The sequence below is a fragment of the Mastomys coucha genome, unplaced genomic scaffold (genome assembly GCF_008632895.1).
Source record: "Mastomys coucha isolate ucsf_1 unplaced genomic scaffold, UCSF_Mcou_1 pScaffold22, whole genome shotgun sequence".
Lineage (NCBI taxonomy): Eukaryota > Metazoa > Chordata > Mammalia > Rodentia > Muridae > Mastomys > Mastomys coucha.
The window spans coordinates 69,715,701-69,734,731 of record NW_022196905.1 but is presented as its reverse complement, the minus strand read 5'-3'; the positions used below and the strand labels follow the sequence as shown (position 1 = coordinate 69,734,731).

Genomic DNA, 19,031 nt, shown 5'->3' with positions numbered 1-19,031 from the left:
ATTCTGGTGCGTCTGAAGACAGCTACAGTGTATTTACATAAAATAAATAAATAAATCTTTAAAAAAAAACTTTTTGTTTTTTTTGGGGGGGGGTGTTTTTGTTGTTGTTGTTGTTTTATTTTGTTTTGAGATAGAGCCTCACCATATTGCTCTGCCTATTCTGAAGCTAACTATGTAGACAAGGCTAACCTTGAACTTGCACAGAGCTGCCTGCCTCTGTCTCCCAAGCGCAGGGATTAAAGGGGTTTGCCCACCATTAAGCCTGGCTTGAGTTAAGAATCTTGAGGAAGACTATGCACAGGAGGCCTGTGCAGGGTTAGAAGGGATGGTGGTTTTATTCTCACTGTTAGCATATTGAAAGATTCTATAATGAGGTAAATATTTGGAAGAACCTACTTACTTCCTTTTAACTACATGACTCTTTAGATGATAAATAAATAGTGTGAAAGTTAATTTACTGTTAATAATGAAACATCAAGCCGGGCGGCGGTGGTGCACACCTTTAATCCCAGTACTTGGGAGGCAGAGGCAGGTGGATTTCTGAGTTCGAGTCCAGCCTGGTCTACAGAGTGAGTTCCAGGACAGCCATGGCTATACAGAGAAGCCCTGTCTTAAAAATACAAAAAAAAAAAAAATCAGATCTGACAAGAAATTAACCAAATAAATAAAAAGGGACAACATGATTTGCAGAGCAGATAGACACTGTTCCTCCTGGACCTTGCTTAAGGTGTAGATAATATCCTGGAGGTTTTAGCTAATGATGGTTCTACATGTATATAATCAATGAGTAGTTACAGTCTATGCTTAACGATTTTTAATCTGATGAGGTTTTCAAATATGTTTGGTCAGCTCTGGCCTAGAGCAGTTGACTAGCAAAACTCCACTGAAGAGAGGCGACATTTATTTTTATTTGCTTGTTTGAGGCAGGGGCTCACTTGGAACTGAACTCTGGTCCCTCCCTGTAACAGCACTATGAGTTCTTCAGCACTGAGCCAGGGCTGGCTGGCCTGAACTGGCTATGTAGATCAAGCTTACCTTAAACTCACAGAGGCTAGTCTCCTTCTACTTCCCAAGTACTGGGATCAAAGGCATTTATGCTGAAGGAACTCAGCTTGAGTATGGCTAGCATGGCTCTACCAGGCCTTGCCAGTTTCTCCCATTCCCACCTGCCTTGCTAAAAACAGATTATATTTCTTTTCTGTAGATCAGGCTGGCCTCGAACTCAGAAATCCACCTGCCTCTGCCTCCCAAGTGCTGGGATTATAGACGTGCGCCACCACCGCCCGGCGACAGATTATATTTCTAAAGCTAGCCAGCCACCTTGGTCCATTCCCTTATTTGGCTACTCCTCCTCCTGAGGCTGACTACCAAGGTCCAGCTATTAAAGCATTGAAATCAAGCAATTAAAAGGGTATGTTAAAAAAAAGGGGGCATTAAAAGGCCCCTTTGGCTAACCTTATTAACATACCCAATTAAAATTAAACACCTTATCCTAACACGGGGTTTCCCCTTTACCTTTATAAATTGCCATTTATATAAACATCCCATGTTCCATACCTATCTCCTCTCTATCCAGAGACAGTCCTTTGTCCTCTGAGACAAATATCTCTGCCCCTTCTCCCTTGTCTTCTGTCCCCTGTCCTTCTCTCTTATTCCTCACCCTCTTCCCTTTGGGGCAAATCATTTTTCTCTATGCTAAGAACTTAGTCTTAGGGGTCCTGAGCCGCTATGCCCAGCCTATTTAATTTGGGGTCTGACAATCCCAAATCCAAACACCAGGAAAGAAGACAGGTGGTAATAGTTTTGGAGAGAAAACTAAGGCACCTCCAAGAGAAACAAGCTTTCTCTTCACGGAGAAGAGAAGAGGCTCACAGCGAATCAGGCTGAGAGGGACTTTGCAGACACAAGAGCTAACATCCAAATGAGAAAACGAGCTCACCCTTCAAACAGCAGTCACCACAGGCAAGAATTTACAGGCTACTATCAACATCTCATGCCCATCCAGGAAAGCAAGTGGGGCAGATTAGATTTGGAGAGGACTGCTTTTTGGGGATGCACCACCATCTTTCAGTAGGTTCACCAAAATGGCAAGCAAGGGAAGAAAGGAGAAGCACCCTATCTATATATGTTCTCTGGGCCAGTTAGAAAACAAGGAGTTGTTCTTCTGGCCTCATAAGATGGATGATACATTAGACATTAAAGGGACAGATACTGTTAAAAAGGCACGCCTCATAAATGTTATCATCGTGAAACTAGAAGAGTCTACTCTATTACTTGACATGCTGTTGGCACTGTTGTAAACAAGAAAATTAAAGGCAAGATTTTTTGGTTTCTTATTTCAAGACATGGTTTCTCTGTGTAGCCGTGGCTGTCCTGGAACTCACTCTGTAGACCAGGCTGGCCTCGAACTCAAAGATCCACCTGTCTCTGCCTCCCAAGTGCTGGAATTAAAGGTGTGTGCCACCAGCTCCTTGCAAGGGCAAGATTCTTGTCAAGAGAATGAATTTGCATGTTGGGTATGTTAAACATCCTAAGACTAGAGATGGCTTCCTGAAATGGATGAAGGAAAACAATGTGGAAAAGAAAGGCGCTAAAGAGAAAGGTACCTGGATTCATTTGGAGTGCCAGCCTGCCACAGCCCGAGAAGCACACTTTGTCAGAACTAAAGAATGATCTTGGGCTGCTGGAGCCCATTGTTATGAAGGCATGGCTGACTGGCTGATCAGATGAGAACAACAACAAATGGCTAAAAAGTAAAAATAAAAATGAAAAGGACGTTTTGAGACCCTGCCATGCCATACCTAAGTTACTCCATATTATTACTCCAGTTGCTCTCAGTCTGTGGTTTGCCCTAGGTGACTCCATTTTGGGCTCCATTTTGAGTGCAAATGCAGAAGTAGGATGGTTCTGCATCTCATGCATTTACACATCCCTGGTCCAGCACTACCCATGAGGCAGACTGATACCCTCTTTCCTAGAAGCAAAAGAAACCACCTGGAAACTGATCACCAGTAGACTAGGAACATATGGGCACTATTAAAATCATCTTAGAAAGACTAAGCCTGAGGATTTATAGAACAGACCACATGGAAGAAGGTCCAGCCTGCTCACCTGTACCCCATAAAGACACCGAAGCCTCTCCATGGCTCTGTGGTCTTGGTCCTGCAGCTGGACTCAACCCTAAGATCTGAGGCCTCATTAACTGAAACCCTGCTCCCCTAGCAGTAGTCCTGTGTGTGTGTCGGGGGGTGGTGGTGGTGGTATTCATGAAGGCCAGAAGAGGGTGATGGATCCCCTGGAACTGTAGTTATGAAGAGATATGAGGTACCATGCTGGGAATCAGACCTTGGTCCTCTGTAAGAGCAACAAGTGCTCTTAACCACAGAGTCCTCTCTTCAGTGCCCCCTACTGGCATAATTACTATTGTCTTCTTTCTTTTCTTTTTAAAAGATTTATTTATTTATTTATTATATATATAAGTACATTGTAGCTGCATTCAGACACACCAGAAGAGGGCATCAGATCTCATTACAGATGGCTGTGAGCCACCATGTGGTTGCTGGGATTAGAACTCATGACCTCTGTGGAAGTGCTCTTAACCGCTGAGCCATTTCTCCAGCCCAAAACTGTGATTTTTTTTAAAAAAAGATGTATTTATTTTATGTATGTGTCGCTCTCTTCAGACACACCAGAAGAGGGCAGCAGATCCCATTAGCCACCATGTGGTTGCTGGGAATTGAACTAAGAACGTCTGGAAGAACAGTCTGGTTACTCCGTCTAAGTCTGTGTTAGCTCTCTGCTTCCAGTAAGTCCTCTCTGGATTCCTGGAACCATGTTGAGGATTAACATTTTATAGATACTCCACAGCAGGGGTACATGCATGAGCACGTGTGCATGCACGAGTGTGCATGCATTTACTTTATAAAGTGTAATGATATAAGGCTTAACATCAATAATTAAGATTGGAATAAGAGAACTTGGTTTGCCAGTGGGCAACCATCAAGGAAAATAGAGGCAACATGGCAATGGCTGGCAATAACACTGATGTAGCTTGTGACTATTTGATCAGTTCTGACATTGCAAAGAGCTGTAACCATGCCCACCTATGATTTCTGGCATAGCACACTCGAGCACACACACACGGCACGCCTGTACCCGGGGGCGGGGGGCGGGCTTTCGTGAAGGTGAGACAAGTAACCACACTAACACTTCTCAGGGAAGCAAAACCCACCCCACACCCAAACCCTTGAAAGGAGAAACTTCCCGGCCACCATCCGAACTTGGTTTCTGGGAAGATTAAGTGAGCATTCTTTAAAAGGCATGGAAGCCAATTTAGCTGCTTCACATGCTTAGTATGAAGAAAGAGGCAGCCAGCTCTGACGTTTATGTATGGGAAGTCTACAGTATGGGGGTCGGGGTGAGAAGAGGATGTTAAGCCGTGTTTTATCTATAGCACAGCGGAGCTTGGAACTCTACCTTCCTGCCGATGCTACCCAGACTGAAGGGCAGACACTGGTCTAGAAAATTCTACTTTTGATCCTATCTACAGACTTGTTCAAAATGGTTAATGATATCTGCGTTTAACTGGGACCACATTCTAATTCAAATAATGTGTAAAATGTAAAGGGACTGATTTGGGACAAACCTGTTCCTAATTAAGGTGTTCCCAGAGCCAGTTCCCCGGGGGCTCCCCTCTCAATTCCTTCCCCACCAAATGAAGCCACATTCAATCTCCAGCCACACACCTTTTCTACCTGTTTCAGGAGTTAGGGAAGGTCTCTCTTGCTGGCTGCCTGGTAGAGGCGGGGAAGCGGGCTTCTTTTCTGGCACATCTTTCTCATCCCTCTTCTGCCCCTTCGGCTCCTCCAGCAGTGATGTTGAGGGTAGCTGGTTATCACCGCTCTCCTGGTGGTTCTCCTTGGCAGTCTCACTGGGCTCGGAGTCGAGCTTCCCAGCTCGCCTAGCAAGCAGCTCTACTAAGTGGGGTCTGCTCAGTTTGGAGAGCGGGGATGAAGGTGGGGTCTGGCTGGCAGGCTTGGGAGCTAGGGCCGGCTTCTGCATGGATGACATTTTGCTTGAGGCCTTGTCTTGCTCTGGAGTTGGGGTCTTGCCACTGGCCGGTGGTATCCCAGACTGGGCCACAGCAGCACAGTGACCGCTAGAATGGCTTTCAGCAGAGTCCTTTCGAGGGGCTAGGGCTGGCTTTCTCTCCTGGGGAAGGGGTGGGCCATGTTTGAGGAACGTGGCTTCAGGCTCTCTCTCTCCAGGGGCGCTCCCTGTGGCGGGGGTGGCCCCATCCACACTGTCTCCTGTGCTGCTGTGCCTCTTTTTCTTCTTCTGTTCGGCTTGTTGGTCACAGTGGAAGCGCAAGGAGTAGTTGGTCCTTCTCAGTTTTATTCCAAAGGGCAAGGCCTTTTCCTCACCTCCCGGCATCGCAGGGTCTGCGTTTCCTACGTCACTCGTGGTCTCGCTGTCCACGGTGGTCACGGACTCCGTGCGGGACGCAGCCTTCTGCGGAGAAGGCAGGCCTGGAACGAGGAAAGATGGAAGGTCTTTGGCAAATTTGCATCCGTCAGTGGTGTCTGGTGGGTCCTGGCTTACCTCGGGCTGAGTCGCTGCGGGCGATGGCGGAGGCTGGGGTGCCACCTCTTCGCTGGGAGCTACCCCCGGCTTTTTCCTTCCACTGTCCCCGTCCAGGCTCTGTTTGAAGGTCTCGACGGCGCTGTCCGAGAACTTCTGCCAGGCAGGCATAATGGAGAACTTGGCATTGACTGGCGGCGTCCTGCGTACGTTCCCTCGGGAATCGCACCGCGCTCGGGGTGCTGCTGGCTCCTCCCCGGCTCTGGCCGGCTCTCTGTCGCCCCGCGGGTCACCCTCCGAGTTCTTCAGGATTCTGGATCGAATGGAAGCCCACTCGGCTAGCGCAGCCACATTGCTCGGTGACTCTGGGGCAGGCCTGGACTTCCCGCCGCCGGCCCTGGGCTCCACCGCGGAGACGTCCACCGGCCGCTTTTCTTCTGACAGCCCCAGGAGGGACTTGCATGCCGTGTCCTTGATCTGGCTCAGGTTGACCGCTGGGCCGCAGAGCTGCGCTCCGGTGACCAGGATGGCCGTGTGTGGGATGCTCAGCGCCGAGGGCAGGGCGTGCGAGGCCGCAGCAGCACCCCCGGGCGCGGGCGGCTCCTGGGTCGCTGGGGCCAGGCTCGTGTCCTTGGCGGGTGTCACCGGGCTCAAGTTAACTTTGGGGAAGAGAATCTGCCTACTCCCGGAGGATACCTGGAACGTGTAGGGCCGGGGCATGGTCTGCCGCTCGTCCACCTCCTGCCACCGGAGCTCCTCCACCTTTCGGTCGAGGTCTGCCGCCGCAGCTTCCTTCTCCTCTGGGGCCGGTGGTCCTTCCATCTGTCTCTCTTGCGGCTGAGGACTGTCTGTCTGAGCGGCTTCTTTTCCTTCCGCGTCTACACCACCGCAGTGCGCGCCCAAGTCTCCGCTCTGTTCTGCCTGTTCGCTGGCCGGCTCTGCCTCTCTTCCTGTCTTCTCTGCGATCTCTCTCTGCCCTGTGGATCCCAGGTCTTCTTGTTCTCCTGGCTTCTCGAGGTCTCGCTGCAGTGGGCTTTGCTGGTCGGCGTCGACCCTTAGCCAAGGCTGGCTCTCCCCGTCTGGATTCTGCGGGCCTTCCTCCACCAGCGGCTCTGGTGCCTCCTTTCCGCGATCTTTCAGCTCTTCTACGCGCTTGGCCTCCTCTTCCTCCTCCTCCTCCTTCTCCTCCTCCTCCTCCTCCTTCTGCAGCATCCTCTCGGCTTCCTCCTCCTGAGCGCGCTGCCTCAGTTCCTCCTCTTGGCTTTCAGCCTCCAGCTGCCTTAGTTCCTCTTCTTGTCTCTGGGCTTCGCGCTGCCTCAGTTTCTCCTGCCTTTCAGCCTCCTCCTCGCGCCGCCTTAGTTCCTCCTCTTGCCTTTTAGCTTCCGGCTGCCTCAGTTCCTCCTCTTGCCTCTCCTCGGCCTCGCGCTGTCTCGGTTCTTCCTCTTGCCTCGGTTCTTCCTCTTGCCTCTCGGCCTCGCGCAGCCTCAGTTTCTCCGCCTGCCTCTCGGCCTCTTCCTGCTCACTCCTGCGCTCTCCTGCCTCCAGGCGGGAGGGGTCGTCGGCTTCCCCCTTCTCTTGCTCTGCACAGCGCTGTTCCTCTGGACCAGACGGCCGCCCTTCCTCTGGGGGCGCCTTCCCTGCCTGCAGATGCAGGTCCACTTCCTCTCCTTCCTCCCCGGCCTCCTCCTCCTCCTCCAGCAGCTCCTGTCTGAGGCTCTCCTCCCAAAGTCTCCTCTCCAGCGCCTGCCGCCTCTGCTCTTCCTGGCGCCTCTTCTCAGCGGCCTCGGCCTTTTGCCGTTTGCACTTGGCTTCCAATTCCCGCCAATACTCTTCATGCAGTCTTTTCTCTTCGTGGGATTCCAAAGGTTCTGGTTCCTCTCCGTGCCAGATATGCTTGTCTTCTCCTAGCTGCCCGTTCTGGTCCAGGGAGGACTGACTCTCAAAGCTGCCTGGTTCATTCTGTCTGTCCTGATGTGGGGAAGGGAAGCATGATTATTCGCCTTTGCCTACACTGTTCTAACATCCCAGCCACAGCGCTGGCGATCCATCCTCTTAACCCAGAGAGGGCAGGCGTGCCTGAGGATAGACACAGCAGTCCTTGCAGTGGCTCATGGTTCAGGATGTTTAAGCCTCCATGTCAACCTGACTGGACTTAGAGTCACCATGGAGATGTTGGTCACCTTTGGGTGTTTCCAGAACAGCTTAACTGAGGTAGGGAAGACCCAGATTAAATGTGGGTGGTTGGAGTCTTGGCAGGGGAATGAGGGAGAAGGCAAGTTGAGCGCTATCCTTTCTCTGTTTCCCTGACTGTGCACACAATGGGACTGCTGCCTCGCCCTCTTGCTGCTATGACTTCGGGGACACAATCGACTGTATGCCCAAACCATTAGGCAAAATAAACCCTTCCCTGAGTTGCTTTTGTCAGACATTTGTCACAGCAATGACAGTAATAACTAACATATCCCCTTTATCAAAGGTTTTATTCTCACCATTATTAAACAATAACCCAGCATTAGGAAGATGGGGGGGGGATTTGGATTTCATTATTGTCCCCTGAAGCTTGTGGCTTTACCCCAGCTAGGCAGAGCTGGCCTGCTTTTATTTGCCACTTCCCACTCCCAGGCATCTGTAACCTCCCTACAGGCAACAGCCTGAGGGTCCTCCTCCTCTTGCCATGGAGGGTAAGTGGACTGGACGCTCAAGTCCCTGATTGGGAAAGAACTAGATCGGACTACATATGGCTCTCTCTCTACTGCCACACCACAGGCAAGTAGCATTAGGGCCCGGCCAGCAAGGGCACCTGCCTCACCTGCTAAGACACTCTACATACCTGAGCAAGCCACCTGTGCTTCCTTGACACCCTCTGGTTTTTTGGCTTCACAGAGAGTTTGTGCTTGGCAGCACTGTTGTCCAGACGAGCAATGGCCAGGGGGATGGCATCGAGGTTGACACTTTCAATGGTGCCGGCAGAAGACAAGTGCCTTTTTGGCCGAGAGGGTTTAACTGGAGCAACCTACAGCACAGATAAAGATATAAAACATCAGCATGGATCAGAATACAACCCAGAGGGAAGCCAACAAAGGCGGTGCACACTGGGCTCTGTCTGCCCAGCTTAGCCCGAGGAATTTTTTTTTTAAAAATGAGTCAAATTCAGCCCACAATACAAAATTTTTGAAAAACCACATCCAGTTCCTGAGTAGTTTCTGAGGTAGGAGGAAGTCGGGGGAGTTTCTTTTGCTTGCCGAGGATAAAAGGACACAGAAGCAGGCCAGAGAAACAGGAGAGGGCACTGCACCTACGGACATGGGGACACCTCTAACAAGCCTCAGTAGGGCATTTAAAAAGAGCAGGGGATAAAGCAGGGAGGAGGCAGAAATGGGAGAGCCTGGGGGGAAGAGAATGGGAGGAATGGGGGATGGGCATGACCAAGACACAGATATGTGTATGAAACGGTCAGAGAATATGAATATTGTTGAAAGTTTAAACATGTTTTGACGCCAGGTGGTGGTGGCACATGCCTTTAATCCCAGCACCTGGGAGGCAGAGGTTGGCAGATTTCTGAGTTTGAGGCCAGCCTGGTCTACAGAGTGAGTTCTAGGACACCCAGGGCTACATAGAGAAACCCTATCTCGAAAAACAAACAAACAAACAAAAAAATGTTTTGACATGTTCACTCAAAACTCACAAAAATCTAATGAAGTGCTCTGGTGAAAAAAATCACCAAGTGGCAAAAACATGACCCAGGAGTAAGTGTCTTTCCAGAAAGGAAACTGGGAGAGCCTGCAGTTCTGGAATAAAGACACATTCACTAAGAGACCACTTCCCACCCCAGCATGGAGGCACACTTGGAATCTTAGTACTTGGGGGATGGAGACAGGAGAATCCGGAAGGTCACCCTTGGCTATGTAATTAGTTGGGGGCCTGCCTGGACTACACGAGAATCTTGCCTCAAAAAATAATTTAAGAGGCAAGAGATTTGGTTCAACAGTAAAGACCCGGGTTCACCTCACAGCACCCCCACATGGTGGCTCACAACTATCCATAACTCCAGTTTGAGAGGATTCGATACCCATTTCTGACCTCCATGGGCATCGGACATGCATACACACACAGGCAAAACACACATGAACAGAACATAAAGTGAATAAGTCTTTACAAAAAGGACCAAAGCCTTAGACAAACTGCACACATCTAGAGAAGTTAGCGGCCATGGCACAGCCTTCGTCTAAGAAGATGCATTGAATGATGGTAGGAAGCCACGCTGGTAACGCTGAGAATGTAGACATCCAGTATGCAAAGCGCTCCTATGCCTGTGTCCAGCAGAGGGCACTCATCGTCCTTTCAGTGTCTCACTACTAGCTCTGTGCACAAAGGCCAGCACTGGACAGAGTCAGGCTTGTGAACTGTGTAAAGTCTGTAAGGTTGGCGATGTATTCACAAAGATAAAAGACCAAACTAGCATACAATTCTAATCAGCAAAAACTAACTAGTACACACAAATTCATGAATTAAGAAGTACAGAACAAATATTTCCAGCCTTTGGCCTTGTAGCTTTCAATTGTTTATGATTACTCTTGTAACAGATATAAGATTCTGAGATGAGTTAAACATTTATTTCCATTTCTGAAGAGGTATATGGAGGGGGGGGGAAGGGAACAGAGCCACTGAGACAGACTGAAGTCAGAGTAGGGCACTCAAAGCTGAGATCTCAGTGTCAGGCTTTGTTTCTAGACACCCCCACTGAATCTCATCTCTGTCTGAGTAGCAGTACTGTTCAGAGCCACCCCACAGTTTCTTCAGAGAAGGCTTGCCCCATGTAGAAATGAAGATTCTTATCAGAGAAACCCAGCTCCTACAGGACGAATACTCTGGGTGAAGGCTCTAGATGCCTCAGGCTGCATAGGGGAGGAAAATGATTTGTAGACAAGCCTGAGGACCTAAGTTCAGATCCCATCACCCATGTAAAAAGCAAGACACGGCTCTTCATGCGTCTGTAACCCAAGCTGTGGAAGACAGAGACAGAAGGAACACTGGGGCTTGCTGGTCAAAATTTCACTCCTGGTTTAGTGAGAAGGCCCTGTCTGTCTGTCTCTAGAGACTAACACGGAGAGTGAGAGAGTGGGATTTTTGACATCTTCTCTACACATATGCATAAGCGTACCCACCCACACATAGACACCCTCTCACACACTCTTACACAATACACTCACACACACATACATACAAACTCACACACATACTCCCCCACACTATCTCACACACATACACACATACTTATACACACACTCACACACACACTCTCTTACCTACATACATACTCACACATACATACTCAAAGGCACACACACTCTCACACACATACACATATACACACACACTCACACAACACATACACATATACACTCTCTAATGTACACACATACTCTCACACATGCACACATACTCACACACATACATACACACTCATACACACACACACATTAATAATAAAGGGGATATAAAAGTGAGTGTGTGTAAAAGCAGAGAAAGGTAAAGTCGGGTTTGGGATTTGTTTCTTATATTTGTACACAATAGAAGACTCTTGCTAACGTCTTGAGTACCTGCGGGCATCCTAGAGTGCCCTTCTCAATGGGTTGACAGTGTCTTGAAGTACACGATCCATTTGCATTTAGGGAAACTATCACTGTCTAAAACTCCCAAGGCATTATGGGAATGTGGCGGGGCTCGGGAGTCTAGTAGTCGTGCTGCCATGGAAATGGATGCTTTAACCTCTAGCACTGGTTGCTCTGGTTTTATGAACAGAAAATGAAACAGCAGATTTATAAAAAAGAAAAGAAAAGAAAAGACTATATAAAAAAGTTCAAGCCCCATTACCTTCTCTTCCATGTCACTTCCGGCTTCAGGTAGATTCAGAGGACTTGAGGAACTTGGTGTATCGCTGGACTGAAAAAGAAGAGAGCACTTGGAGTCAAACATGGGGACAGGAAGTGCTGGGCAAACAACCCAAACAGTCCATGCCTGACCAGGGTGGCCTCCTGCTCCACACAGGGGGGACATCTGTTCTCCTGTAACCAACAGGGATCACTGTGGTGACTGGAACTCTCTGCTCCATGGAGAGGCACACTTCTGCATTTCCTGAGTTCAGCGTGTTTCCCACCTGGTTAGCCCCCAGACTCAAGTCTTCATGCTTCCTCCCAAGGCCTGAGAGAAGCTGAAGGGCTGCTTGGCAGCCACATCACCTGGGAAATGGGGCTGTGTTATATACAGCTCCAATCTCAGAGTTTCCAGCTTTTGGACTTGCTGGGAGCCTTCTTCCTACCTTTCACCTGAGAGACTCCTACTCAGACAATGAGGACAAAAGATGCCCCCTCCCACCCTCAGCCAGATGCAAAGGGCTGGCCCAAGACAGTGAAAGACCAGAGAGGGAAAGCTGAGGGAGACACACCAGGCTTGCCCTGGAGACAGCCCCAGGTCACATTCACCTTTAGGATGGGGTGGCTACACTCGCTCTTATGCTGGTGTGTCAGCTTGCCCGGTCCACTCTATGCGCACATTTTAAAAGGTGTCTAGACACACAAGGCAGGACTTTGTGAGATGAATTAGTAAGCAGGTGCAGACCTGATGGCCTGAGTTCAGTTCCCAGAGGCAGAGGCAGGAGAGAACTATTTTTATGAACTGTCTTCTGAATTACACACATGTGCCATGGTGTGCATACACACACACACATACACACACATACACATGCAAACACACACAAAAATACACACACACATGCAAACACACATACACACACATATATACACACAAATACACACACATACAAACACATATACACATACACACATATACATACACACAAATACACATACGTATGCAAACACACACATACACATACATATGCAAACATACACATATACACACATACACACACATATACACACACACAAATACACACACATGCAAACACACACATACACATACATACACACAGACACACATACACACACATGCAAACACACACATACACACATAAACACACATACATTCACATGTAAACACATACATATACACACATACACACACACACAAATTAAAAAGAACATAAGTCAGCTCCAGACACTTTCTTCCTTGCTATTATTACTCAGAATTCAAAAGAGGACTCCCCCTTTTCAAGGTTTCCAGCATGTGGCCCTGGCACCTGCCCTCCCCGGTACCCATCCAGCCACATTGACCAGCTTCCTGCTCTTCTTTTCAAGATCAGCTCGCTTCCTTCTGAGTCTTTGTGTTTAGCTCACTTCTGTACCTAGAAATATTCTTCCATCTTATCATCTCTTGGCCTTTTCCCAAGTCCACATCTAAAAACCAAAACCAAAACCAAAACCAAACTCCAACCTTTCTCGAACCAAGTTACTTACTGTTTGGTTCGCGGCAGGCAGCATTTTTGCCTGATCCGAAACGATTATCTTTTACCTGCATGGTGACCCGTGTACTTGGTGACACTTTCTCATTAGGATGTAAACCACCAGAGTCCCTCCTGTGACAAATCTCACTCATCTCTCTACACCCACACCTAAGGTAAGGTCTGGTGCACAAAGAGCCCCCCCCTCCTGAGGCCACAGTGCCTCCCACTGGGAAACCATAAGTAACATAGCAAGGGCATTCTTCAGTCTTTATGAATTCCGTGTAAAAACTATGGCTGCGGCTGCCGCCGCCTGAAACAGGTGGGAAAGAGAATTTTAAAATCTACGAGGAAGGCGGGACACCGGTTCCTGCTTCATCCACCATCCATGGGTCAACACGTGGGTGCCAGGGGTCATTGCTGCCTGGTCTCAGTAGAGGTGGCAGTAGGAGGCACTGTCCCTCTTTACTGCAAACTGCTTGTGTTGGTTCTTACTCTTCAGACATATTAGCTGATAACACCTATGCCTATTTTAATAACAAACAAAAGTTCTGGAATTCTGATAGAAAGCACTTTTAGAAAGACTCACAGTCTACCTGCCAGGAGAGAATCTCAGACTCTGGCTATCCCAGAGGACTTCCATGCCCTTTCTCCTACATGTAGGCATCCCTTCTGCTGCTGGAAGAACTCAGAATTCAGGTTCTATTCAAAGCACTCCCTGAAGAGTGTCAATATGCCAAATTTAGACACTGAGGAGCTGGAATGTTGACCTTCCAGGCTGAGGGGACTTCAAGCTAGCCTGTGTCACTATCTCCCCAGAATCCCATTGCTTTCTTTTCCAGTTCTCTCTCTCTCTTTTTTTAAAGATTTTATTATTTATTATAAGTACACTGTAGCTGTCTTCAGACACCCCAGAAGAGGGCATCAGATCTTATTATGGATGGTTGTGAGCCACCATGTGGTTGCTGGGATTTGAACTCAGGACCTTCGGAAGAGCAGTCAGTGCTCTTACCTGCTGAGCCATCTCTCCAGCCCCCTCCAGTTCTCTTAAATTAGTCCATTTTGTTTGTTTGTTTGTTTTTTGTTTTTTTTGAGACAGGGTTTCTCTGTGTATCCCTGGCTGTCCTGGAACTCACTCTGTAGACCAGGCTGGCCTCAAACTCAGAAATCCACCTGCCTCTGCCTCCCAAGTGCTAGGATTAAAGGCGTGCACCACCACCGCCCGGCAAATTAGACCAATTTGACCAATAATTGGTAGTACTATTCAGCTGGAAGTCTCCAAGTCCTGAGGAGACAGAGGTGGAACATGTGGTTTTAGCTACAAAGAAGCCAGCATTTAGAGAAGGAGTGGAAACAATTTTACAAGAACAGATACAGATGGGAGCTATAAATGGGAAAAAGTATAAGAGGAGACAATGCAGCTTGGGGAGTGAGAACAGGTAAGAGCATTCCCACCCCCACGCCCCATCCAGGAACAGTTCATCTACCCAAACCTTGAAGGATATATAGTAGGCCCCGGGCAAGAGCATTTGTAAAGGGCCTGTACCTTCCTCTGTCGTTCTCATTGGTCCTCAGTACTCTCAGGCCACAGCCTAAGCAGCAGAAAAACTGCTCCCCACCTTGTCCACAGCCCCTCCAGTGGAGATAGCAGGGTCATCATTTGCCACTGCCCACTGCCCACTGCCTGACATTCCTGCCCTCTGGCTTATCAGAATCAAAATTTCCCCTGGAGGAGACTTACTTTGTTCTCCGTGTCTGAGAGGACAATATCCTGCTGGGTCACAATCTCCATGGGACTGGTGAGGACGAAGTCCTCCTCCGAGCTAGCGTCCGCACTGCCTGCCTTCTTCATGGGAATGGCGTTAGACGGCCGCTGCCCAAACTTGATATTCTTGCCCAACTGTCGCTGGGGAGAAACAAGAGGAAGGCATTCTGAAACAGCCAAGGTCCGCACAGCCATGACCAGGTTCCCCGGCACAGACAGGAAGCAGGGAGGGAGAGAGGCATGCCAGGCTGCTGTCCAGAGACACCGCCATGCCAAGGAACCTCGAAGCCATCTGACAGAGGGTCCACTTGTTTCCATCTCAAGAGCCATAAGCTTTTAAAACTCCATAAACTTGTGTGGGATTGATGACAGTGTCCAGTAGGTACAGGAACCAGATTTCAAGAACCAAGGTTGGAAATACATGCTTTTAATTGTTTGGACCCATCTATAAATCGAAAATCTTTTTCATGTGTGAAGAAATTTTATAGACGATAGATACATGAAACGTAGGACCCGTGGGGAGAAACCAAGACCCTCAGGGTGGGTACATCATGACTCCATAGCCACTTCTGGATGGGTACATTCCCCTGTAAGCTTCTATACTTCTCCTAGCTTGTGAATGCCATGTCAAAGCCACATGCTTAGGATCACAGTGGGTCACAGCTGGGTCGCAGAAGGTCCCAGGGTCAGCAAGATTTCCCTTGATAAATGTTGAAATCACACCAGGAATGGGAATGGTCCAGTTTTACCTCTTGGCTACAATGACATTATCATGAAATAGGGGCCGCAAAGGAACCTGGGGTGGGGGCAGGGGCAGGGAGAAAAGGGCCACATAAGGACTGATGCCTGGCAGGTGGTAGTGGAAGGGGCAGCTGAAGGAAAGCCAGAAGAGGGCTGCAAACAGTCATCTAAACAGTAGATTAGGGGAGGGCTGTATTCAAAAAGGAAAACCGACTCCAGATGTGGCCGGCGTCTCCTGAGGGGGAAAACTGCCCCCCGCCCCCAGCCCCAGCTAAGAACCACGGCTCTAGATCAACATCCATACATGGTTCAAACGTAATGCAGTTTGAGAGCCAGCTTTAATCTGGCTGATAATTCTAACAGAGCTTCCAATATGAGATTTAGCATCTGTTCCAACTCTGTGCTGCTGGTTAGTTTTCCTGAGCTTGACACAAACTAAGGAATCTGGAAAGAGGGAACCTCGACTGACAAATTTCCTCCAGCAGATGGGCCTGTGGGCATGCATATCTTCTGGGGGTGGAGGTGGGGAAAGGAGGGGTGTTTTCTTATTAATTGACGGTGGATGGTGTCACTGCTCAGCAGGAGGTTTTGGGCTCTATAAGAAGGTCAGGTGAATTGGAGTCACCTTCCTTCGAGATCTTCAGTTCCTGCCTTGAGTTGCTATCTTGGCTTTCCTCAGTGATAGCCTGTAACCTGTTGGATGAGATGAACACTTTTCTCCCCCCAAGTTACTTTTGGTCAGCGTTATTTATCACAGCAACAGGAAACCAAGCTAGGACAAGCCCACTCTCTTTGCAAAAACCCAGTCCAGGTTCCTGTAGGGAGAGGTGAGTAGCCCAAGCTCATGGGAAGGCTGAGGTCCCCAAAGGCCTCTGAGCCTGGGCCTTCAAAAATAACATCCAGGGCTGGGGCCATTGCGATTCACACCAGCTCTCATAAATCTGACGGTGTGCTTCCCTCTTGCAGGGACAGTCACATAAAGACATGAGGTGGCATTTTTAATACTTCTCTAGAGATCCTTGGCAAAAGAATCCCTTCAGGGACATGTCTCCTCTCCCTTAGAACTCAATGAGACCAAGTCCGCCCATGATCACGCCAGCCCATTCCACCTCAGGCTTGCCTACGGAGCAGTGAAATGCATGACAGAGGTGAGCCCTGGGATGCCCCTCTCTGCGAGGCACACCCCATCCCCAGCCACCCAGCATGCCAGGTCAGGTGCAAGGGCTGGCACTCGGTCCGCTGAGATTTGAGCCTGCACCCAGCCCCTGGCCTCACAGGGAAAGTGCACACCCGAAGCCCCCATTCAGCCAGGGAAGGAAAGCTTCAGCAACCCCTGAAAGCCTTCCAAAAACAAGTCTAGCGGGAACTGGCAGTTAGTCTCTGCTCTAAGCAGGCCAATAAGCAGCACAGTTAGAACAGCCGATGGAGTCAGACGAGAGGACACCAAGTCACAGTCACAGGCCTGGCTCCCTCTGCAGCCCTGGGGTAAGAGGGTAGAGATGTGGGTGGAGGGGGTAGGGCTGCTTCCTGCAGCCTCCCAATCCAACCTTCCCTAGGAGTGTTGCTCATGAGCCTGACACTGTTCTAAATCTCCTTGGACTGGGGAGACTCCCACCGGCAGGGTCTTTTTGGTTGCCAGTGCTCTGGGATGAGATGGAGTGGGTGGGTTCTTTTATTCTCTTCCCAGACAGCATCTTGCTAATGTAGCCAGGCTGGCCTTGGAGCCTTGATCCTTCTGCCTGCACCCCACTGAAAGTGGGAGTTATAAGCATTTGCCACTTGGCTGGGTTTTCCTTCCATTTCAATTGATAAATTAAGACTGGATGAATTTGTGGACTCTTGTGAAATTCAATACATGTGTATAATACATATAAGACATGTGCCAGGTGACTGGCACATCCATCACTGCACACAATTGCTACTTCTTTGTGTTGGAAATGTTTAAAGTTCTCTTTTCTAGCTATTTTGAAATATACTATACATCACTGACCATAGTTACCCTACTGTGCTGTAGAACACTACAACTTTGTTTTCTTAACTGTAATGGGTCCGTTGACCAACAGGAACGAAAGCCATTTCTTATACCTCCAGTGGTCGAGACATACGCAATGCACTTCCTGGCATGGCACTTTATTATTATGGAGTTTTGTCATAGTCACAAAAAGAGCACATATGCTACTTTACTGACTAGGGCTCCCTTTTAGAGTATAGTTGTTGGCTAGTTCGGATGTTTAAGAGACAAGAAAGAATGTGGCAAAACACAGTTGCAGCCCAGGCATAAATAAAGTCCAATGACAAGATGACCTTTGTGTCTGCAGATGGGAAAGGGAAGGATAGGGTAAGGATGGGGGTGATGTATAGAATCACTTGGGGAAATGGGCAGAGTGATGTTAAGAAAAGATGATGAAAAGATCCAAAGGGGAACGGGGAGATGTGACAGTGACAGCAAATGTGGAACAAAGAAGAGGGCGGAGTGGATCCCAGGACAGCGGGTTAGGCAGCTGGGGACCCAAGGGACAGATGAGCTGGGAAGGAGAACACGCAATCATGCCACCATGTTCATCCTGGAGAAATAAATAAATAATGCTGTCACTATTGAGAATGACAATGTGCTCTTTGGTGTCAAGGCTGACTTGAAATTCCCCATAGGAAACAGACTCAGGCTCGTGGCTGGGGACCAGAGGGAGAGGAACTTTGGGCAGCAGTGACAGGGACTGGGAACAGGGCTGGTCTCTGTCCTGTGGTTTTTAGATAAGAGCTGGTGGGCCAAGGAGGGGGCAGGGCTTGGAGCCCAATGCACTATGTGGTTGGACCTCTGGCGGTCAAGGACCCATCTCTTACATCCTGCCACACACCCTTCTCCACAGGCTCTTCTCCAAATACCTCTTTTAGGTGGCTCAAAGGAGATTGGATTACTGCCACATTTTGTAAGATGTATTGGCCACTAAGAGATCACTGCTAAAATCCATGTGGTAATTTGAGGTGTCTTATGAACTATATGTGGATAAATTATTTTTTACTGCTTTCAGTTGCTCAGTACTCAGGCATTGTTGTGAAAGGACCCAGTGCAGAAGTGAGCAATGACTGAAAAATTAGGCTGTTATAAGCTGGCCCTGGAGTTATCTCCCCCAAAAGCTCTGTCTTTGCACATGTCTTGGTTAGATCAGGAGAGGAGAGTGGAAATCGGTCCATGTGCTGCTACAGGCTATGAATGGAGCTTCTGTTGCAGCTGGAATGTGAGCAGAAAGGAGCTATATTTTCTTCATTTAATTTGGACCATTTTGTAGTATGGAATGCTTGGGAGTGACGAGGCAGGAATGCACATCCATATTCATGAGGCTGGACGCTGTGGTGTGGAAATGCCAAGCACATTGTATTCTGCAGCTTTCTGCACTGCCAGTGTTTAGAATTGCTTAGATTCTTTTTTTTTCTGCTGCCATTTTCCCCTCCCAAACCATGCCTGGAAGAGCAAACCACGGAGGGGAAGAAGGTGCTGTCTTTTTGAGTCAACTGCAGACCTTTCCAGCACAGAATTCTTTTTTCAAA

General features: G+C 48.7%; 1 protein-coding gene across 10 annotated transcripts in view; it reads right to left on the bottom strand.

Annotated features, from left to right (window-relative positions):
• The window catches only part of Cracd (capping protein inhibiting regulator of actin dynamics), a 230,075-nt gene that overhangs the window by 8,293 nt on the left and 202,751 nt on the right, over positions 1-19,031 (bottom strand). For 9 of the 10 annotated variants that reach the window (XM_031342805.1, XM_031342801.1, XM_031342804.1 and 6 more), the window contains 4 exons: positions 14,721-14,885; positions 11,455-11,523; positions 8,411-8,593; positions 4,746-7,548 (listed from right to left, as the gene is read on the bottom strand). In XM_031342805.1, the coding sequence (XP_031198665.1) occupies positions 4,746-7,548; positions 8,411-8,593; positions 11,455-11,523; positions 14,721-14,885 (3,220 nt within the window). The remainder of the gene's footprint in view (positions 1-4,745; positions 7,549-8,410; positions 8,594-11,454; positions 11,524-14,720; positions 14,886-19,031) is intronic. The other variant, XM_031342797.1, reaches the window with a different exon arrangement.